This window comes from Labeo rohita, chromosome 13 (assembly GCF_022985175.1).
Source record: "Labeo rohita strain BAU-BD-2019 chromosome 13, IGBB_LRoh.1.0, whole genome shotgun sequence".
Lineage (NCBI taxonomy): Eukaryota > Metazoa > Chordata > Actinopteri > Cypriniformes > Cyprinidae > Labeo > Labeo rohita.
Window position 1 is genome coordinate 9,606,131 of NC_066881.1, and position 23,954 is coordinate 9,630,084.

The window sequence follows — 23,954 nt, forward strand, 5'->3', positions numbered from 1 at the left end:
ACAGAAGACATGAGGTCCTCTTCTGACACTACATTTCCATGCCCATTAACAATTGATCCAGTCCAGCCTTTCTCTGAACCTGGATTTGGCATGCAGACGTGATTCGGATCCTCCAGCAGACAGGTTTAAGGTCAAATCCTCACATCTTTGCGTGAGACTGTTTTCTAAAAGCAGAACTTATTTTATTAAAGTTGAATGGGGCGTCTGCTCCTTGAGAACAGGACAAGGGCTCTACGTGCACTGAGTGACAGTGTGGTAATGGTTCACGCGGACCACATGCATGATTGAGTAACCTGCAGGGAAACTTGTCTCAGAAGTACCTGTGAAAAGGTAGTTTCTAAAACAAGGGTGACGAAAAGTTCATTCCGATTTTTGCCAGACAAAGTTTGTTGTCTAGAACAAACTGATGTCTCGGTGGACAATTCTGCTAAAGGGTAAAAAAGTTCAGACAAACTATTAATATTCATGAAGGCCTTTCTTTCTTTCTAGGGGAGGAAAATGTGTCAGAGGACCCTCGAAAGAAGGCTGTCGTGAAACATCCAAGGTAAAGCTTACGTCATATTGCATTCATACGTCTTAGGAAATTATTAGCACACATAACGAGGGATGCGAAAACATGCAGTTTTATATAAATGCGGATGCTGGATGCTGGCTGCATGAAAATTAGTGGCTTTGATGCACTGTTTGTTCGAGCAGTATCCACAGATCCAATGGGAATGTAATATTCTGTGTCTGACTGAGATGAATAGCATTAAGCATGTCGCTGTGTCTGTTCTCCAGTAAACCAGTGACGTACTGATGACATTTACAAAACGGCAAACATCCATCACAAACAAATGGTTGATAAGGACGTCAAAATAAGCTCTCTATAAGACAAATATGAATCATGTACGGTGCACGAAAACTGCTTTCCCCAGTGCTTTCTGGTTCTTAGAGACAGGCTTACTTTAACCAAAATAACCCTGTTTTAAGCACTGCATGTATTATTGAAAGACTCAAGGCAGCAGATATGCATCTGGAGCGCCGTGAAAACTCTGCTTTTACCTTTTAACTTCAATCACAACAGGTCAGGCATTGAAATTGCAATGAAACAGGGGGTGTTTAATTTCATTAAAGGTTTATAAATGCAGTGCCAAGGCTGAGTATGTCAGTATCGGGATGTCATCTTTGAATATAAAATGAAACTAGAACGTGTGTGTGCTAATAAAAACTGTTGTTTAATGAAAGAATGTTTTTAAATTCTACATTTAATGTCACATTGATTTGTCATACATTAATTGCAAAATGTGTACAGAATTTCAAAAAAAGATCTAAAAACACAAATACATTAAACGGTTGACACAGTTAAAAAAAAAACTACAGTTACAGCGCGTCTGTTTAAGTTACAAAACAGTTTTCATCATGTAGCCAGGATTTCTTGAGTCCGTAAGAGTCCACTATGGCTTTAGGGTAATCCAATCACAGATTAATGATAAGAGCTGTAAATGTTGCACTACAGTGGCCTCAGACTTGCTATCACTGAGGACAGCCTAGGAGGAAAACACACAATCAGATACAGAAGAACAGATCAAATTATTGTTGAAAACAGTTATACTTCTGATAATTAGCCCTGCTGGGCATGAGAAGTACGGGTCTGCTGTGTCACAGTGTCATAGTGTCATCAGTTATCTTAGCTGAGGGAACAAAAACATAACATTTTACAAACACAAAGTGTTGGCTCTACTAGGGGTTTTCAAACCAATGACCTGGAACCCCCACAGGCTGCGAGTGAGTGCTAGTGGCCCACAGAAATTAGAGAGAAAAAACAAAAAAGATTTAAAACACATACACTGCCATTAAAAAGTATGGAGGGTTGTTTGTCTTGTAACACTTATGTTTGCTAAGACTGCATTTATTTGATCAAAAATGCAGTATAAGCTGTAATATTATTTAAAAAAAAATGTTTCTTTTTTTAAGAAATCTTCAATGACTAGAAAGTTTGGTATCGCTTTACAATAAAGTGTCATTTGTTAACATTAGTTAATGTATTTACTAACATGAAATAATAACTATGAACAATACATTTGTGACCTTTGATCACAAAACCAGTCATAAGGGACAGTTTTTGAAATTGAGATTTTAATCATCTGACATCATCTGAAAGCTGAATAAATAAGCTTTCCATTGATGTACACTGTAAAAAATAAAAAAACAAAATTTGTTGAGTCATCTTAAAATAATTTGTTACTCTGCTGCCTTAAAATTTTAAGTTCAGTCAACTAATATAAGTTTAGTCAACTTGAAATGTTAAGTTGTACTAAGTAACAACTTAGATATTTGTGTCTGCTAAACTTAACAGATGGGTAAGTATCCCAGCTGCCTTAATTTTAAGTTGATTCAACTCAAATATCTAAGTTGTCACTTAGTATAATTTAACATTTCAAGTTGAATAAGTTGAGTTGACAGAACTTAAAATTTTAAGGCAGCCAGGTTACAAATTATTTTAAGTTGACTCAACAAATTGTTTTTTTTACAGTGTATGGTTTGTTAGAATATTTAGAATAGAATATTTGGAATGTTTGGCCAAGATACAACTATTTGCTATTTAAAAAAAAAAATCTGGAATCTGAGGGTGCAAAAAAATCAAATTATTGAGAAAATCACCTTTAAAGTTGCCCAAATTAAGTTCTTAGCAATGCATATTACTAATCAGAAATTAAGTTTTGATATATTTATGGTAGGAAATTTACAAAATATCATAGAACATGATCTTTACTTTATATTCTAATGATTTATGGCATAAAAATTATCATTTTGACCCATACAATGTCTTTTTAGCTATTGCTACAAATGTACACATGCTACTTAAGACTGGTTTTGTGGTCCAGTGTTGATTTCTATTTAATAATCTTTGTTAAAGTTAGTTTTAAAAAAAAAAACAGTTGTTTATTGTTTGTTCATGTTAATTCACAGTGCTTTAACAAATGTTAACAAACACAACTTTTAACATGTCAATAAATGCTAAAATTAACATTAAGATTATTAAATGCTGTATTGTATGAGGTATTGTTCATTCTTAGTTCATGTTAACTGATGTAGTTAACTAATGTTAACTAATTAACTTTATTGTAAAGTGTTACTGAAAATTCAAAAGAACAGTTTTTATTCGAAATAGAATCATTTTGTAACATTATAAATGTTTTAGTGCCATTTTTGATCAATTTAATGCATCTGTGCTAAATAAAAGTATACATTTGTTTTAAAAAAAGTAAATCTTACAAACCCAAAACTTTTATATGGTAAGCACTACTAAAGTAAACATGTTAACTTAAGATGTTAAATAAATGTTTTTATTTGGAGTTGTAACAATATTTATTGAGAAAATGGATTTGAATTAAAGTGTTTCTCAGCTTTATACATCTAACGACACTAAAATAGTTGGTAAAAAAAAAACATTCACTGCGTTTCTAATACAAATTAAACAGATATAGCAGATATTTATATTGCAGATTTTTGCTGTTAATAGTGACAATATAAAAGCCAATTATTTAATTTATTTTCACACAGCTTAAATAAGCTTAACACATGAAAATATAGAGCTACTTAATTTATTTTAGTATGAAGGTCACTCGCATAGAGATTGTCATGTTGTCGATTAAAAGGACCTTAGCAGGCCTCTTATTACAGGGCCCAGGACAATTTTCTTAGTTGTCCCCTTCTCTGACCCCCTGACAATAGGATGTGCCTTTGTGTCTCTGCAGTATTAATTAAAAAGGGTGTTTGCAAAAAATATGTTCTAATAAAATGCTATATTAATAAAGTAGGTCAAAATCTGAATAACAAAATCAGTATGAGAGGCAGAGCATCACACTGTCTTTTAAATGACTTTGTATATTGTGTATATTACAGTAACAAAGATGACAGCCATTCTAATCAGCACATTAAAGATCACACCAAGATATATATTAAATATAAAAACACACACACACAACACTGTGAGCTGCATAGTACCAATAAATCAAGTTCTTGCTTGCTTTGGCTTTCTTAAAACAAAAAACAGGTCCAGTGTCAGATAAATTATATGGTGCGAGATGAATATCTCAAACACTTCCGAATGAAACGCCACACAAAATGGAAGACAATATAGGAAGCGATTAATCTTGTCATGCACTCACTATTTCTTGCTGGTGAAATATTGCACAGAATCATTTAAAAAATAGGGGGCGGGGAGAAACACTTTCAGTCTACTTGAATGAATAATAAACAAATAAAACATTACTGATGAGTTAACAACCACGGCCGTGGTCTCAGTATGGGGCAAACTTCTGCCGCTCTGATTTTTTGATGCTGGACGAGGTGGGGATCTTTGCGGTGTAGGGTGTGAGGCCGGCCGGGAGGCCTGCGGAGGTGGCTGTGTGCACTGCCAGCAGAGGGACGGTTTTCATGCCAAGCAGGCTGGAAACTGGCAATGCGTAGTGGGCACTGGGGATGGAGGGGACAGACTGGGGGGAGTGGACGTTAATAGTAGAGGGGGGAGCAGCTAGGACGGCCATGGAAGAGGCGGTGGAGACGGAAGGGGCGGACTGGGAGAAGCCCAGGCTGAGGTCGATAGACGTGCTGGAAGAGGAGGATGACGCAGCCTGGATGCTCAGTTTAGCCATCTCTAAACTGCAAACACACAAATGCATGCAAACAAGGAGGGGCGTGAGGACAAGTGCGAGGTTAATAGAGGGGTTACGGGTGCACACAAGAGGAGAGAGTGACATGGGAGGGGGTGAGAGAAATAGAGAAAAGAATAATCAATTTAGGGAATGTTATGTGTTACAAGAAGGAATAATAATAAGGGTTTAACATGCCTGGACGAGAATTAATAAAGGAGTGCCAAATGGGTGAGATGAAAAAGACCACATGGCTGCTGTCTAATTCCTATGTTTTATGCCATTATGTAAAAGAGATTGTGGAGGAATAGTTGAAATAATGAAAGGAATAGTTCATCCAAAAATGAAACTTTTGTCATCATGTTTACTCGCTCTCATCACTTTCTTTTTTTTTGTGTAAACACAAAAGGAGAAATGTTGTAGAATGTACTGGCTGCTCTTATGTAAACCCAGCTTGCACTGTAATCCAAGATAGATGCTTCGGATCAAATATAACTTTTAAATCAAGTATAGGTTTGATATAATTTTTTTTAATCCATGGCCGTTTCCTCGGAGGAGACAAGGGAGGCAGTGCCTCCTCAAAATACTGAAAGGGATAAAAAAATTTTAGTAAAAATAAGACAATGGCAATATTACAAAATATGACATTAAAAAGGTTATAAGTTATTCTGAAGAAACGTTGTTCTGAAGAAACGTTGTGCCCACATGATCTGTGGGAGTTTTCAAAAATAGTTCAAAGTTAACTATTAAAAAGAACAGCTGAACATAAGCTGAACACAAATAAAATGTGTAAGAGATAATCAATTGTTTGCCATGCATTAAAGGATTTTAAATGCACAACATGGAGGCGACGTGGTTGCCTCCACAAAGTGCATTTAAAATCCTTTAATGCACAGCAAACCGTTGATTATCCCGCTTATTCCATGGTCAATTGCAAATTTATAGACAAGTTAAAACAAGTATTGCTCTTTGCAGTGCAATATTTGACCGAATGGGTAAAAACAACAGTTATTTTCATCAGTTACGGCACGCAGCTCTAGCATTCTTCCCGCTTCAAATCAGACACAGAGATGAAATAGTGCGGAAGGATCACATTTATTTGAATGAATTATAGCATTTATTTCAAATAATTATCTATCGATCGAGAGAGAGAGAAAAAGATGACAGCTGTGTGTGCATACCTGCATGCTGTGTCTGCACATCTCTCTCTACAAACAATTAATTACTTCAGAAACAGTGATTTCACTACCTCGTTGCTGAGGGATATAATGTAGTGATCTATTATCATAAGCTATTTTATTAATAAAAATCACGGGGAGGCGTTGACAACAAGTTTATGTATGTGTGCAGCGCAATGCCATCTCGGACCTCTGTGTGTGTGTGTGTGTGTGTGTGTGTACGTGTGTTTGTGTGCATCAATTAAAGCAGCGCATTAATATAGAACAATGATTAAACTGACTTGCAATTACCTGGAACTACCTATATTAAACTGTTTTACTGCATACCTGCCAGCCAGTCAGAATCCAGTATTCAGACCATGGAATAAATTGTTTAATTGTTACTGCCTTGAGGTATTATTTTGGAATAAATGTAAAATGCTTAAAAACAGTAACAAGATTCATACGTGGCTTTAATAAGTAGAATATTAATTGCATTGTTAAATAAAATAAATATATCTTTTAATAGTTTAAGTGATGTGATTTTAAAAAAATATAATTTGTGTTTGGAATTTGGAGTTTGACACATGTGATCACTATGAACTGTATGAAATTGTATAGAAAAGTGCTGTGTGAACATTCTTCAAAAAAAGTCCACTTCCAAAACCAAGATTCACATATAATGTACTCACCCCCTTGTCATCCAAGATGTTCATGTCTTTCTTTCTTCAGTTGTAATGAAATTTTGTTTTTTGAGGAAAAAAAATCCACATTTTTTCTCCGTATAATGAACTGATATGGTGCCCCGATTTTGAACTTCCAAAATGCAGTTTAAATGCGGCTTCAAACGATCCCAAATGTGGTTGTAAATGATCCCAGCCGAGGAAGAAGGGTCTTATCTGGCGAAACGATCGGTTATTTTCATTAAAAAATTCAATTTAAGTACTTTTTAATTCAAACGCTCATCTTGCCTTACTCTGAACTCTGTGTATTCTCACTCAAGACAGTTAGGGTATGTCGATAAACTCCAATCGTATTTTCTCCCTCAACTTCAAAAATCATTTCAAAATCATCCTACATCACTGCAGAAGTTCTGACCCAGTGTTTGCAAAGTGAACATACAAAGAAGATCAAACACCCAAGGTAACAAAAAAGGTAAAACAGTGATATAGGACAATTTTGAAGTTGAGGGAGAACATGAGATGGGAGTTTTTCGACATACCCTAACTGTCATGAACTGGAACAAAAACAGTCCAGGCAGAGTAAGACAAGACGAGCGTTTGACATTAAAAAGTATATAAATTATATTATTTTTATGGAAATAACGACCGTTTCGCTAGACTCTTCTTTCTCGACTGGGATCTTTTACAACTACATTTGGGATCATTTGAAGCCACATTTAAACTGCAATTTGGAAGCTGAAAATCTGGGCACCATATCAGTCCATTATATGGAGAAAAATGCTGAAATGTTTTCCTCAAAAAACTATTTGTTTATGACTGAAGAAAGAAAGACATGAACATCTTGGATGACAAGGGCGTATATTATATTTGAATCTTGGTTTTGGAAGTGGACTTCTCCTTTAATTTCCACACATGAAATCCTAATACGGGTTTGGAACGACATGAGGGTGAGTAAATGATGACAGAGTTTCATTTTTGGCTGAAGTATGATTTAACATGTGAGAGGGAAAGGTCTTACCTCGCACTGATGAGGTACTGAGCCACGCTGATGTTGGCTGGGGAGCCTGTGATGGTGACGTGGCGCACTGCCGAACCGTCTGTGGCCCCGGCAATTTTGATCTGGGCACCAGACATCTGGCGAATCTCATTGATCTTACTGCCCTGTCTGCCAATGATGCAGCCTATGAGCTGAGAGACAGAGAGACAGACGGGTGAGGGGCAAACAACATCTGGACATTAAAAGTCTAAGGAGGATGAGAGTAAACCTCTAGGATATGGAAGTTGTTCTTCTATGCTATATGGCATGCCTTGAATTTTACTAAATAGATTCTATAAGTGGATGCTGAATAACAGATTACTCTAATTGATGATCAGAGTAACAATGTATAGAAGCTTGTTCCTGCCACTGAATATTTTTTTTTCTCAGAATTGTGAGTTTATATCTCGCAGTTCTGACTTTATAACTCCAAAGTGTATGTTATAAAATCAGAACTGCGAGATATAAACTCGCAGCTCTGAGCGAAAAAGTGTAAATTGCGAGATAAAAGGCACAATTAGCTTTTTCTATTTTATATTCAGTGGCAGAAGCTTCCATAACAATGTGTCAACGTAACAGATAGCAAGTAATTTTTTTTACTTAAAGTACACTTAGAAACTGTATGCATGTTATTGCAGTAAATCCAAACTCTCAAGCCAACTGGCATGTATTTAAAAGTAAAATAAGGCAATCAAAAACATGGTTTAAATTGAATATTCTAGTACAATAAATTGAAATTATTGCTTTAAAAACGTTGTATAAAATGTAAGTAAAATTAAAGCAGAGTAAACGAAAATCTGAAATGTGAAACATATGAATGCATACTTGTTTGGTGTCTTTGGAATGATTCACATCTCAGACCATTTTTTTTGTTATTATGAGAACACAATCAAGTAAACACTATAAAAGTTATGTCTGCTGCACCTTTGATTCTTTGTAAATAAAATGCTGTCTCAGTGCCTCAAACTGAGAATCAGTATGCATCTTGTTTTCTGTCGGCTGTGCATGAAAATCAACAAGCAGCAGGTATAATAAGCAGGTATGTTTCCCAAAACTATTATTCCTGCATAAATATAGCCCTAACCCTAACTCTGGTAAAAATAAATAAATAAATAAATAAATAAAAAAAATATGTAAAAGTACACATTGTTCAGAAGTTTGTGGTCAACAAGAGTGCATTAAATTGATAAAAATGAACAGTATAGACTTATACATTATTCAGAATTTAAATTTCAAATAAATGCAGTTCTTTTGAACTTTCTATTCATCAAGGAATCCCAAAACACTGATAATAAATAGAAATGCTGAATACTGGAGTAATGATGCTGAAAATTTAGCTGTGCATGAATTAATTACATTTTAAAATACATTAAAAACTGTTATTTTAATTAGTAATAATATTTCACGATCCAACTGTTTCACTGTATTTCTCTATAAAATAAATACAGCCTTGGTGTGCATTTGAAAATATTAGAAACCGCTTTAAAAAAGATTATGCTATAATTTGTCATTCTAATTTATAAATAATTTCCACTTTAATTTGATCGAATGCAATGAATACATACAGCTTTAAAGGGATAGTTCACCCAAAAATGACAATTCTGTCATCAAATGCTCACCCTCATGTCGTTCCAGACCCGTAAGACCTTTGTTCATCTTCAGAACACAAATTAAGATATTTTTGATGAAATCCGAGAGCTTTTTGGCCCTGCATAGACAGCAATGCAACTGACACATTCAAGGTTCAGAAAGGTAGTAAGGACATTGTTAAAATAGTCCATGTGACATCAGTGGTTCAACCGTAATTTTATGAAGCTACGAGAATACTTTTTGTGCACAAAGAAAACCAAAATAACAACTTTACTCAACAATTTCTTCTTTTCTATGTCAGTCTTCGTTGTGCGTTCAGAAAACACGAAATCACAACGAAAACACAACGAGGTCACGAAAGGGTCAGAAAGCTCCCAGTTTTCATCAAAAATATCTTAGTTTGTGTTCCAAAGATGAACAAAGTTCTTATGGGTTTTAAAATGACATGAGGATGAGTAATTAATGACAGAATTTTCATTTTTGGGTAAACTATGCCTAAGTGTGACCTAAGTGTCTGTATACTTTTTGGGGCTAGTGTATTAATTTATGTTAAATGAATATGACATATAACTTACATCATTAGGTATGCTCAGCTCATAAGAACTGGTTGCGATGGAGGCCTCCAAACCTATGCAGGGAAATGGGAAGGTAAGCAATACAAAAACTCAACAGCTGAAAAAAAGAGAAACTTTTTGACATTGCTACACTGCCACTTAGGCTGCTCAAATGAAATAGAAAAATATCACATTAAAATTACACAATGTATGAAAGCATTAAGGCTGCTACAGCGGGTGAGTCATGAATGAATTCCTGGTTAATTCATGTCTGCCTGAGATTCAAAAACACCCATAAAAGCATTTCCAAATAGCGCACATTATCGGAAACGTCTATGGAGAGGCTGTCTCTCTTCAACTCCCTATTTCCATGGTAATAATTATGGGCTGGCATTCGCAATGTGCGGACTCTGTTTGTCATGATAAATGTGGGCTGCTGTGAGAGTGGGCTTCAGGTTTGCTTAGGAAAATGCTGCCGGTTTGAACAGGTCGGGGGTTTTGTGGAGGACATCAGGGGGGAAGAATGTTAAACGAGTGAAAGCCTTTGTGACGAGTTCACATGTAAGGAAAGAGTGAGGGGTGACACATATGCATCACATAGCCGTCATGATGCTGTTGTTATGGTGACATGACACATTTGGAGATTTCTACGACAGCTCAAAGGAGCCGTCAGCGGCTGGCATCCGAACGCAGACTATCTAGAGCTACTTGTTAGTGGTCGTATCATGACACGGCATGTGCAGCATTATGTTGGCAGTGTTATGATATTTATTACCTTACCACAAAAACGGCTTCGCCCTCATTTTCTTCAGAGTGGAAAAGTAGAACATGCGGTGGTGAACGCATGAGACAGAGGTGGTCAGACAGAGGGAAAGAGACAGATCGAGAGAAAGACAGGCAGAGAAACAGACAAAGGGAGAGACAGACTTCCCTGGGGAGCTCTGGGTACGTACCAGGGAAGGTGGGGTTGCTCTGCCCAAGGGAGGTAAGGGGGATATGCTGCATAGCCAACTGGTGAAGCTTGGTCAACTGCGGGGGCAGGAAGGGAGGTTAGAACTAGCCAATCAAAATGGAATTATTTCAGAGGACACTCACATCTACAGACAGAACAGCACCCATATCAAGTCTCAAAATTAGATTAGTTATCAGGTCCCCCTTTGGACTTACCATCCACTTCTCACAAATAAGGTGATCGGAAAACTAGATTTGCATTTCCTTAAGGGAATTCGTGTGCGTGCGAGACAGGATACGAATCATGTTTAAGGTGTGTTTTGGATCTGAGTATGTGAAATGAAGCAGTTTCGTGACACACGTCTGGTTTTCTGCCAGCTGTCTGTGAGAATTAACAGACGACTTGACACCGCCTTTGCAATGCAAATTGACGTAAGGAAGAAGACCAATCATAATTTGGTACAGTATGCAAATATTATGATTACATCATCACTGTTGGTTTTATTTTAATGCTGAACCTTATGTCATATTTTTATATTTTATACCTGCGACTTCACTGACTTTAAACCTCACAATTGCAGTTTTACTGTAAATGTCAAATTGTCTATCTTGCAATAATACTTAAAGGGATAGTTCACCCAAAAATGAAAATTAGCCTTTTATTTACTCCAGGCTTCCTAGGTGTATCCTAGGTGTATATGACTTCCTTTTTTCAGACGAATCCAGCCGGAGATATTTTAAAGGGGTCATCAGATGCCCATTTTCCACAAGTTATGATTCTTTAGGGGACTTAATGAAAACTCTATAATATACTTTGGTTAAAAATTCTCAATGGTAGCGTAAAACAACACCCTTTTTACCTTTCCAAAATCTGGTTGAGGCCGCTTTAAATGCAAAAGAGCTCTGCTTGCCGCGCCCCTCTCTTCTCTCTGTGGAGTGACGAGCCTGTTTACTTTAGCCGCATTTAGCCGCTAAACTTGCTCACTAGCACATTATTAGGAAAGGCAATTCCAAAAATTCATAAAAAAACCTTATACTCACTTCTGCTGTAAGTGAAGCTGGATCACGAATGATTCGCGCAAACATATACGGATATATGTAGATCGGGAGGCGCATTCCCTTCACAAACAAACGTAATCCACTGCATCTTCAGCTGCTCAGATGTCGGGAGTAAATGACGACCACTATGTTCATTATTACATCCAGCAACACAACACCTCAATCGCTCAATTAGAAATATTCTTGTCTAACTTACATCCCTGCTCTGGCATCAAAACAGTGGAGGTGGGACTGTTACAACTGATCTGAGGTAAGACGCTCATGTCAATCAACTATTGTTGGAGCGGCCTCTGTTGGTGTGACGCCACAACGACGCCACAAAATTTTTTACAGATTAATTAAAAACCACTGCATGGATTTTTATCATTATAGGGTAGATTTGTACATACACTGCCAACACAAATTGATGTTCAAACAATATGTAAAAGTGAACTTAGCATCTGATGACCCCTTTAAAAATTATCCTGGCATGTCCAAGCTTTATCATGGCAATAGGTGAGTGTTTCTCTTCATCAGTCCAAAACAAGTCCAATAAAGTGCATTTATCCATAATAAAAAGTGCCTTACATGGCTCCTGGGGGTGAATAAAGGCCTTCTGTAGCGAATCGATGCATTTTTGTAAGAAAACTATCCATATTCAAAACATAAGAATCACTTTAATCTAGCTTGCGCCAACTAGTCGTACACAAAAGCATGTCGCCATTGTGCATGCACCGGTGAGTCTTGCACAAAACAAGTTTGTTTACAGGAGCAAAGGAAGCAAAGTCTCCTTACTTTAGCAAAGAAAAACCTTTCATCTCTTGGTTTATATTGAAATCTTCCAACATTTTTGTTTACAAATCCTCATTTTAAACTTCTAATTTATGACCACTGCTCCACGGTGTGTTTGCGTTCGTCACGTCTGAGCGGTGCATGTGCAATGCCAACGTCCTACGTCATCCGCCCAGAAAGGATGTACTGTGTACTACTAGTTGGCGCAAGCTAAAGTGATTTTTACCTTTTTAATATGGATATTTTTCTAACAAAAACACATCGCTACAGAAGGCCTCAAACTGGATTTGTCTGAAAGAAGGAAGTCATATATACCTAGGAACCCTGGAGGGTGAGTAAATAATGGGCTAATATTCATTTTTGGGTGAACAATACCTTTAATATCTCACAGTTGCAACTTGTTTTTCATACCTGTGCCTTCACTGTTTATCTCGCACAATCATCACAATATTATATAAGAGGCGTTTCCTCCAAGGAGGCAAGCGAGGCAGTGCCTTCTCAAAGTATTGGATGAGAAAAAGATTGTAGTACAAAACATAAAACTAGTTTTTCTAAAGAAACAGCAGGGAAAGTTACAGAAGGAGTCCGCGTCCAATGAGTTTTAACAGACCCCCTAAAGCACACAGTCGGATTGTGATATGATCGGATGTGATTGTAATGTTCGGCTGTGATTGGTTCATCTGATAAATCCTGCCTCTTGTGCTTGTGTGCATTCCTCCAACATTAAAATACAGTCGCGTAGTAGGCCTATGTATTCAACTACAGCTCAAAAGTGAGGCAGTTTTATTCCTAATAAGAATATTTATTGTTGTCAGCAACTTTAACATTGTAAATACACAGTTTGAACATTAACACTGCACAGTGCTTACAAACAGGTAAATAGAAAACTTACATAATGATTAAATTAAAATGTGTTGTACCTAAAAGTTAAATGAAAACTGTACTATACTTAAATGTAAAAAAAAAAAAAAAACTTTACTCAAAGATTTAATTAAATTGTATTGTGTTTTAACATTAATTTATTTTTAATTTAGTGATTCCTCTAGTGGTACTCGTACCACACTTTGAGAACCACTGCCCTAAAGTGCGCCATGGGATTGCGATATGATTGGATATGACAGGTTAAGATCTGCCGTGATTGGTTTATGCGATAAATCCTGCCTTTTGTGTTTGTGCGCGCTCTGCATGAACGAATCAGTCTGAATGAACAATATAATGGCATTAATGGGAAGACCAAATAAAAAAAAAAATTAAATAAACAACTCACACACTTTTTTTAAAACATGTTGTTACATCCAAATAAGACTAAAATCTGTGGGAGTTTTTAGTGAGTAATCTTATGGGTGAAATTTAAAGTAAACCTCAGTGTCTGTGACCAATATTTACCGAGCTTTGATGACTGATGATCTGAAAAATTCAAAAATAGTTAAAAGTTAACTATTAAAAAATATAGCTGAATATAAGTTCACAAATAAATATATTGTTTAAATTGTTACCTACTTGAGTTATTATTTTGGAATTGTAAAATTGTAAAATTTTACATTGGAAATGTAAAATGCTTAAAACACTAACTTGATGAGATTCAAGGAACACTCCACTTTTTTTGAAAACAAGTTAATTTTCCAACTCCCCTAGAGTTAATCACTTGAGTTTTACCATGTTTGAATCCATTCACCCGATCTCCGGGTCTGGTGGTAGCACTTTTAGCAAAGCTTAGCATAGATCCATGGGTGCAGCACACAAATGATATTACGCAGCGCCTGAAATAGTCTCCCTGTGCAAGCAGGTGGTCACGTTGGTTATGTTGACGGAAGTTTCATGGTACGGCAGCAAAGTTCCTTGATTATTACGCCGGAATGAGAGTATAGTTCCTAGCCATATCAGCCTAGAAAATCGCAACGTTCCATTTTCAGTCAGTCTTAATACACGATTTTTGAACGAGATGCTAACGGTCTAATCCGATTCAATGATCTATGCTAAGCTATGCTAAAAGTGCTACCGCTAGACCCAGAGATCGGCTGAATGGATTTGAAAATGGTAAAACTCAACTTTTTAACTTTTTTTTTTTAGCCTATTTTCCAAAAAAAAGTGAAGTGTTCCTTTAATAAATAGAATATTGATTGCATTGTTAATGTAAAAATATAAAATAGATTTTTTTTCTCTGATAGTGTTTTACCTGGATTTTTTTTTTTACTGTTAGTTAGAAATGGAGTCTGTATGATGAAAGGTTTAACAAAGCTTGCCTGTACAGTGAACTGGAATTCATTTCAGATGTTTACTACAGAAGTTGAAAAAAAACCTAACCATAATATTTATGGTTCTGTCAATACAGGGCTACCTTGCCACCTTTGTAATGACAGCATTTATATGTGAATGAGTCAGTTAACAAATCTTGTTTACTTGTGTCCAGGGATATTAAATTAACTAAGAACCAACAAGTGTTAGTGATATTAGATATTAAAGAAGCAGTCATAGGCAGAGACCATATCAGAGATATCGACACTTAGGTGTGTGTGTGAGGATTGCACTGGGATAATTGTGGTTGTGTAAGGGGTAGGTTGTGGCTGGGGGACTGCAGTGGTGTTGTGAATGATACTGATCAGCCAGTGCGACTAACACTCACGTCTTGGGGTGGAATGGCAAACTGTCCTGGAATAGCAAATGCCTGTGAAACAGATAAAACGTTTAGGTTAGTACAAATAACAACCGCCTATTTGCAGCTTGATCATTAGTCATAGTCTTAGAAGGCACGGCACGCCCATGGACCGCCCACAGTCCGCTCTATGCATATTTCATAAAATCCTAGAAAGTCTTTATGAAAATCAAAGCTCAAAACAGACACCTCAAATGCAATGCAAATTGTAGCAACTGGGGTTAACAGGATTGTATCAAATAACATAGTGTATAAACACTTATCGCTAGATTTGCCAAGTTAGTAGCTTCAAATCTAGTTGAGACACTTGTAAATGTAAAACAGTTATGCATAAGCAAAACCATTTCGCTGTGTGAAATAATCATAATGATCAGTCCATGTGACAAGAGTGGTTCAACCGTAATTTTACAAAGCTCTGAGGAGAAGAAATTGTTGAATAAAGTTGTTACTTTTTGAAACTATTCTCGTAGGTTCGTAAAATTATGGTTGAACCACTGATGTCACATGGACTGGGCCTGGAAACATTTCAGTTATGTTGCTGTCTATGCAGGGTCAGAAAGCTCTTAGATTTCACCAAAAATATCTTAATTTGTGTTTCGAAGATGAATGATGGTCTTACTTGTTTGGAACAACTTGAGGTTGAGTAATTAATGATAGAATTCTTATTTTTGGGTGAACTATCCCTTTAATGTCATATAATCTCATTCCTAAATAGCATGTAAAACAAAACAAACAGTGGTTGGCCGCTTTGTTAATTTTTAAGCGGGTGGCTCTTGGCCAGAATAAGTTGCAATGTGGACCAGACTTTACACCACAAGTCAAAGTACTCGTCAAAGTCAAAGTAGCCCATTATTTTTGTACTTGAGACTTCTTTGTCATCAACATGTTAAAAACTGCCAGGTGGAATTATGACTGAAATATGTTAAGCTCTTCTTAATGTAACCACAAGGGGGCATCACATGAACATCCCATGCTATCATCAAACATAGCAAAAAAATACAGAACTAAACTGCTTCTTAGCATTTTAGTCCTCTAGAGACAAATTGAATTCATAGCTGACATGATTTTTCATTATACAGACAACTAGGTTTTGCATTTCTCACCAAATGTCATGATGACTCAAATGAACAACAGAAGCCCTTTGGACAACATACCAAGAGGAAATATCAAAAAAAGAAGGGTCAAAGTTTAGATTACATGCTTGTTTGAGTAAGTGAGTATTTCACAAGACCTGAATGACAGAATAGAATGGAACACTGATGAATGAATTGTTTAGTCCAGCTGTATATTTATCATTAGTTACATGTTTTCCAATTCAAACACCTACAGATCTAAATTAGTGATTCAAAACGAGTCTGATCTGCATGTTTAAGAGCACTTGGCATGGTCCAATGGCCCCATTGGTGACTGTATTACTGATTGGATCTGGGGGTGAGATTTATTCCGCCAGCTGATCTCAGTCTAATCATTAGCGTGAATATCCACACTCAGAGCGTCCCACTGGGACTGCGGGGAACTATGGAATCATTAATGCTCATGAAGGACTGTTTCGATTGTACGCTTTCTGCATTAGGAGATGTAGAACTTACCGATGCAGTATGCGGTTGAGACAACACTGTGTGGCTGCCACCCGCGGCGGGTTTGGGTCGGTACGGAATGGTGGCTCCTTTAGGTGGCGACTAAATGAGGGAGACAAGCAGAGTTAGGACAAAAGCAAAGGCGTTTAGGCAGTATGTGTCTAGAACTCTGTTAAGCCTCACTGGATTTTACTGTTCAAAGCCCAAAGTTAATGCAGGCCAGGGAAAATCCTGCAAAACAAAGGCATCCAAGGTTGGATGCTGGGAACTAATGAAGCAAACAGGAACATTTAACATGTAGTCCATGCGCTGAAAGTGAATGCAAATGAAGTGTGAAGGTGAAAAAGACCTGAAAAATATTCCCCACCTGAAATAACATTTTAAGCACAAGGGAAATCGTGCATAATCGCACAGATTTTCAATTAATAAGCGGATGCGCTCATACGTGCACGCTCACAAACCTCTAGCATGACGGTGCAGATGTGTTTCACACATTGTGTGATGGCGTGGGGGGTGCCTGAGATGGTCACGGCTCTCTCCGTCGAGTCAGGTAGTAGGTCTCCTGCCACCTGGACCTGGGCACCTGTGCTCTGACATACAGCAACACTTTTAGTCAACACATGCTGGACAGGATGAGTAGAAGAGCCACAAATGGCATCATTTATATTTCTTTCAGTAGTGACATTTAAAAAGAGAAGGTCATTATCCGCTCCACATCCACATCGCTGGTCACCCTGTCTGCTTGGGTTTATTTTGCAATAATGAGCAAATGATGGTACATCATCCTGCTTATTACATAGCTACTCACCAGTTAAATGAGTGTGCAGACATGAATTATTTATTTTGAATAATTACCTCCACTCTTAAAATTAATGGTTCCAAAAGGGAGTTTTTGCAGTGATGCTATATTGACCAATCACATTCAGTTGTTCCATAGAGCTATGTAATCATTTCTTTAAAGTGATAGTTCACCCAAAAATGATAAAATGATAAAATTTTGTATTTGATATTTATCTTTTTTCAGATGAATACAATCGGAGTTTAGCGCAGAACTCTTCCAGCATGCACGGAATAGGCTAAAGCTTGCCGCAAATTACAGGCAAAAGATATTTTAAAGGAGAACTCCACTTCCAGAACAACAATTTACAAATAATTTACTCACCCCCTTGTCATCCAAGATTTTCATGTCTTTCTGTTTTCAGTCGTAAAGAAATTATGGTTTTTGAGGAAAGCATTTCTGGATTTTTCTTCATATAATGGATCTAATTGGTGCACCGATTTTGAACTTCCACAATGAAAGGGCTCTGAACGATCCCAGCCGAGGAAGAAGGGTCTTATCTAGCGAAACGATCAGTCATTTTTTTCAAAAAATAAAAATTTGTATACTTTTTAAGCACAAAAGCTTGTGTAGCACAGGCTCTGGGATGCGCGTCCACGATGCTACGAATTAGTAATGGGTCATTCTTGAATGATTCTTTCATTTCGAACAAATCTTCAATGTGATTCGGGAAGAATGAGTCGTCTGATTCGTTCAGTCGTGCAGTGATTCGTTCAGTCGTGCATGTGCAATTGTGATTCGTTCAGTCGTGCATGCGCAACATCGTTCAGTCATGCATGCTCAACATCCTTTTAGGTTCCGTACGGGAATTAGTTCACCTGTTTCGAGTCTTCAGGTTTTTCGAGTCGTTCGTTCATCTTATGGTGATGAATGAAAACTTGTCAGATAAGAAGTGAAGTGAGCTACTCATAGACTAAAGACCCAGGTAAACAATGAATTAATCTTTTCTGTTTCTTATAGCATTATAGTTTTGTCTTGTTTGTAGTGTGATCAACATTTGTGTAAGCAGTAGATGTGTTAGCGAAGTAACACATAACATTTTAATTATATTTTGCTAAAATTAACGAAATGACTCGAATTTTCAAATTTTCTTTACAACGAATTTTCTCCTAAAACTTAAGAGGAGTACATCGTTGTACCTTTTTGTTTGTAAACAGCGTTTAGAAATGTTCCGCCGGACCTTTCGACATGATTCAATAGTACGTAGTGTCGTGGACGTGCATCTCAGAGCCTCTGCTACACAAGCTTTTGTGCTTAAAAAGTATATAAAAAAATTTATGTTCCGAAAAAAATGACAGATTGTTTCACTAGATAAGACCCTTCTTCCTCGGCTGGGATCATTTAGAGGCCTTTGAAGCTGCACTTAAACTACATTTTGGAGGTTCAAAATCGGGGCACCAATGAAGTCCATTATATGGAGAAAAATCCTGAAATGCTTTCCTCAAAAACCATAATTTCTTCACCACTGAAGACAGAAAGACATGAACATCTTAGATGACAAAGGGGTGAGTAAATTATTTGTGAATTGTTGTTCTGGAAGTGGACTTCTCCTTTAATTATTTATTAATAAACTAGTGTTTTCTGAGTCAGTGACACACCTTTACAGAGAAATCTTTACAGAATATATAACGAAAGAGTTTTTGTTTTCGATTTGAATTATTTGATTTTAAAGTAGTAATTGAATGCTTTCTATAGATATATTTATCAAGTCTGTGAGGCAAGTATTCGCTGAGTTTCGGTTCATCATTGTAAAGCGCTCCCGTTCAAGACCGAGATGGCAGAGAGCACATCCTGTTTGTTTTCTTTATTTTATAAAAGCACAACGATTTGTTAATATTGCGGGTGAGTGCACCCAAATAAAAGTAGACCCTTTACAGGTCTGAATCATGTATTACTCTTACCTTTATGAGCAAAAATGATGGCGTATTTTAAGTTGTTTCCAATGCAAGTGATCACGTTGATGCCTCCGTTTCCTGTAAAGCACGCTTTAGCTCCTCTCCACACAAACGATTGGATACGCGTTAGGGTTGTGCCGATATGCAATAGTATCGTGTATTGACGATAGCCAGAGATATCGCCTGGTGCTGATGCCTTTGAGGATAGCAAGACGATTATTATTATTATTATTATTACAAAAATAGATTAGGCACCTAACTTTAGCGATGCAGTGCAGAGAGACCGTTTTAGGGCGCTTCAAAAACTTGCCGCGAGGTGGCTGGTATAAATACAAAGGCACAAATCACGGTGAGCTGGAGGGGGTGTTTCAAGTGGGAAGCATGCAGTGTGTAATTGCATGCAATCACCTTCTTATGTACACTTTTTTCCGGTTTTACTTTTACTTTTGAAATCGACCCTGTTCAGCAAGGAGGGGAGAGGAAGGAAAGGGGGGGCACAGTAACTCGTTTTGGGGAACGGCCCCCCTTCTGGCCGCAGACTTGTGCAGTGTAAATAATGGATAAGAATTTTATTTATCATACAGTGATGTAACTGTTGTATTTACTTCAGGTACTGGGAGTGTTTTTTAAGTGCATAAACTCACGCTAGACTAGTCTAGGCTAGTCAGTGATGATGTTCTTTGATATTAAATTGTTATGTTAAACACAAATTAAGTCATATTGAAAACATTAGACTGCTTTTAGCCTTATGCTGGTGCTGGTTCATTTGCTGGCAGTGAAACTAAGTAGGTAAATTATTAAATTAGCATGTATCGGCGATCTCGCAGGCAGACGATAGGACGATATGAAAATTGAGCATATCGCCCAACACTATGCGTCTAACAGCACACATTTATATAGATTAAACCTTTAAACTAACATTGTGATATGCTTGAACTGTAATATATCTATAGATTTTATTTTTGGCAAGTCGTAATGATTTGATAAGACCTTATGAATGAATCGCGTTTGTGCCAAACGCGATTTATTCACGTCATCGATGTACTATAGTCCATTGCCACGTCACAAATTGTGACGTCAGCACAATGTAGATTTTAAACCCGGAAGATTAAAATAGAGCAAAAAAGCTCAAAATTAACCAGTTTTCTCCAACAATTAAAATTAATGAATGCTAACATTGTCATATATGATGTGCAACACAAACACCTCTGCTAAAATCTCAGAAAAAGTAGTCGGGTTTCATGAACCTTTAAAAACCAAAACTTACATTTAATGAACAAAAAATGCTTTAAGAGTTTTTGTTTTTGTTTTTAAATCAACTTAATAAAAAAATGAAATAAAATATAATCACTTTGCCATTACATACAAAACTTAACTATTTTTAATAGCTGAAACAGCTGTTTTGGGAAAAGGGGGAAAACAGACGGGCTAAGGACGGACTCGGGCCAAGAATTCTGATAAGCTGTCGGACAAGGGCCGGGCTAGGGCCTATATTTGAGGCCAGTGCAAGGCTCCAAACTGTTGTATGCACATTCACAAGAGAGTGGTGTTCAAACAGATGATGTAGGACGTAGGCGTAGAGTAAGCTCTGTTGAGAAGTGACGAACGCGGAAGCGCAGAGGAGAGAGCAAAACAAAACACTGGTTACTTATTAGAAAAACAAAATGAGGATTTGCAAAGAAAAAATGTCAGAGACATTTATTTTCATCTGCATATTCTCATTGGAGCATATTCTCATCTGAGCTTATGCTATGCCTACATCCTACATCATCTGCTCGAACACCACTCTCTTATGAACATGCGTGTGACAGTTAGCGGATGCTAGAGATTACGATTTGTAAAGTTTTAAACATGGATATTTTTCTCACGCAAATGCATCGATTCACTTCAGAAGGCCTTTATTTACCACCCGAAGTACTTTTTATAATGGGTGGATGCACTTTACTGGACTTCAAAATCTCAACACCCATTCACTTCCATTATAAAGCTTGGAAGAGCCAGGACGTTTTTAATATAATTCCAACTGTATTCGTCTGAAAGGAAAAAATAATATACACCTAGGCTTGAGGGTGAGTAAATCATGGGGAAATGTAAATTTTTGGGTGAACTATCAGTTCAATGATTGATTATTTTTATCACATACTGACACATATTAACCGCAATACTTTCGCTAATGATCCGTTTTGATTTTTCACAAAGTTTTCCATCTCAGCACTGAGGAGATTGTAAGATTACAAATTCTGATTTCTTTCCAAGTAACTAGCAAAAAAGTGTGCCATACAGTCCCTTTTGGTATTACAGCTATTCTCATGTCTAGAACTGACATTGTTATCGTCTGGCCAGTTATTTAGGTCAAGCTATTTGGAAACTGAATATAAATATTAGTCTATTTAGGCCTTGGTGGGCTGTCCTGTCCTAGACATTCATAGCAACTGGGAATAAAAGCAGCCAGTTCACCCCTCACAGCCCTCAGCGTCGAGGACAGCTATATTTATTCAATGTGATCCACCAGCCGAATAAAAAACAAAGCCTTCAAGCAAAAGTCACTGTCCTCATGTCAATTTCAACAGCTAAATGACAACGAATGGTTACGCTTTTGAGATGAATGGCTTTGTTTTTCATCATAGAAAGTCATGAATAGATAAGTTTGAGGAAAAGTGAGCGAGTTCAAGAGTTTAGGAAATTACAGCTCAGGGGTGCAGCCTTCTCATAACGTGTGGATTTAGCGGAAGCCCGAGTCGAGCGGCCCCCTGTGCTCAGGAATAAAAAGTTCTGTCTTGATGAGGACAATCAATCATGCTGATGTTAAGTGTTTCTGCCTGCCGCTGAGACAACGGAAACTAATTGTTTAACGGATCATTCCGTGCATCATCTGGGAGCCGCTGTGACCTGCATTACAAACCCTGCGCATTTGCCAACAATTAAACTTCCACCTAGAATATCTACCTCTCTGATCTCTTTGATCTTCGAGCCTCCTTTGCCAATGAGCGAACCGCACTGACTGGCGGGGAAGACGAGACGCAGTGTCACAGGAGGCCTGCTTGTCACCGTGCTGTTTATCATGGATGCCAGGATATCCTAAAAAAAGATGCATATGCATTAGAAAGAAGCACAATTCACCTCATGTCAAAACACTGTGTCATTTTTTAATAAAAACAAGTTTATAAGGGAGAAAGAAATATTGCAGAAACACAAGTTGACAGTTTTTGAAATTATACCTCTACACTCCAAAATGCTATCTAGGTAATTTGCTGTGCTGTGTATATACATACACACACACACACACACACACACACACACATATATATATATATATATATATATTTGATCAAAAATGCAGAACTGTATGAAATATTACTGCTGAAATTTAAAATAACAGTTTTCTTTTTTTAATATATTCTAAAATATAATTTGTTTCTATGATGCAAAGCTGAATTTTTATCAGCCATTACTCCAGTCTTCAATGTCCCATGATCCTTCAGAAATCATTATAATATGCTAATTTATTATCAGTGTTGGAAACAGTCGTGTTTCTTAATATTTTTTTGGAACCTGTGATACTTTTTTCAGGATTCTTTGATGAGTAAAAATTCAAAAGAACAGCATTTATTCTATATATATATATATACAATTGAACACAATTGAAGAAAGTAATTGTGATTGATTGACTCAATCAATTTTTGCTATACATATCAACATTGTAAGTTATATAAATATTATAAATTAATGAACAATTAAGGAAGTTTAGCAATACTGTTGTGGTGAGGTAAGTGGTTGTTGTCTGTTAGATTTATTAGAATATTTAGTATGATCTCTTGACATATACACCCCATTAACTCTGATAATTAACAAGTATAATCTTAAAAATAAACATAATTAGAAATATAGCTGCAAGCAGCAATTGCAGGGCCAAGCACAAAAGAGGCAGAATGAGGAGCTAACCATGGCATGGCGCAGCCGACTACAACAATGAGTTATTAAAGTTATTTTAGGATGATATCAGTTGAAATGGCTAAAAAATCATAAATACAACCACTAATAATATAATTTATTGGCTTATGACTTTTGACCAATGCGTGGCGCTGTTATCAAATCTATGTGGTGTGTTCAGTGTGAGGTGACAATGGCACATACAAAGTTTGGTGTCAGTATGTCAAAGCTTTCGAGGGATACAGTCTCAGAGTCATTTTGGCATCACGCCTCAAATTTGTAGTGATGCTGTAAGAAAATGTTTTTATCAATTGACACAAAATCCATAACTTTTTGTCAGCACAGTCTGAAGATGATTTGAGTCAAATTTGGTGAAAATCTGACCAGCGGTCTAGGAGGAGTTTGAAAAAGTAGGTTTTGTGCATTAATCAAAATGGCAGACAGGAAGTTCAGTCAACTATGGTACAATTGGTATGTATGTTGTCAGCATGATCCAAGGAATATTTTGAGATCAGTTTTATTTCAATAGGCTAATGTAGTCAAAAGTTATTAGCATTTTTGGAAATTTCATTATTAATGTTTAACGAATGGTGTATTACTTCTGACCAATAGGTGGCGCTGTT

General features: G+C 36.8%; 1 protein-coding gene across 7 annotated transcripts in view; it reads right to left on the reverse strand.

Annotated features, from left to right (window-relative positions):
- Positions 1–1,257: 1,257 nt before the first annotated feature.
- zgc:110045 (uncharacterized protein LOC664755 homolog) overlaps positions 1,258–23,954 on the reverse strand; it is a 31,102-nt gene continuing 8,405 nt past the window's right edge. For 3 of the 7 annotated variants that reach the window (XM_051126709.1, XM_051126707.1, XM_051126708.1), the window contains 8 exons: positions 22,348–22,479; positions 17,130–17,258; positions 16,681–16,770; positions 15,062–15,103; positions 10,611–10,686; positions 9,679–9,731; positions 7,496–7,665; positions 1,258–4,647 (listed from right to left, as the gene is read on the reverse strand). In XM_051126709.1, the coding sequence (XP_050982666.1) occupies positions 4,287–4,647; positions 7,496–7,665; positions 9,679–9,731; positions 10,611–10,686; positions 15,062–15,103; positions 16,681–16,770; positions 17,130–17,258; positions 22,348–22,479 (1,053 nt within the window). In that variant the 3' untranslated portion in view covers positions 1,258–4,286. Of the gene's footprint in view, positions 4,648–7,495; positions 7,666–9,678; positions 9,732–10,610; positions 10,687–13,824; positions 13,846–15,037; positions 15,104–16,680; positions 16,771–17,129; positions 17,259–22,347; positions 22,480–23,954 lie in introns of those variants that run through there. The other 4 variants (XM_051126710.1, XM_051126711.1, XM_051126712.1 and 1 more) reach the window with 4 other exon arrangements.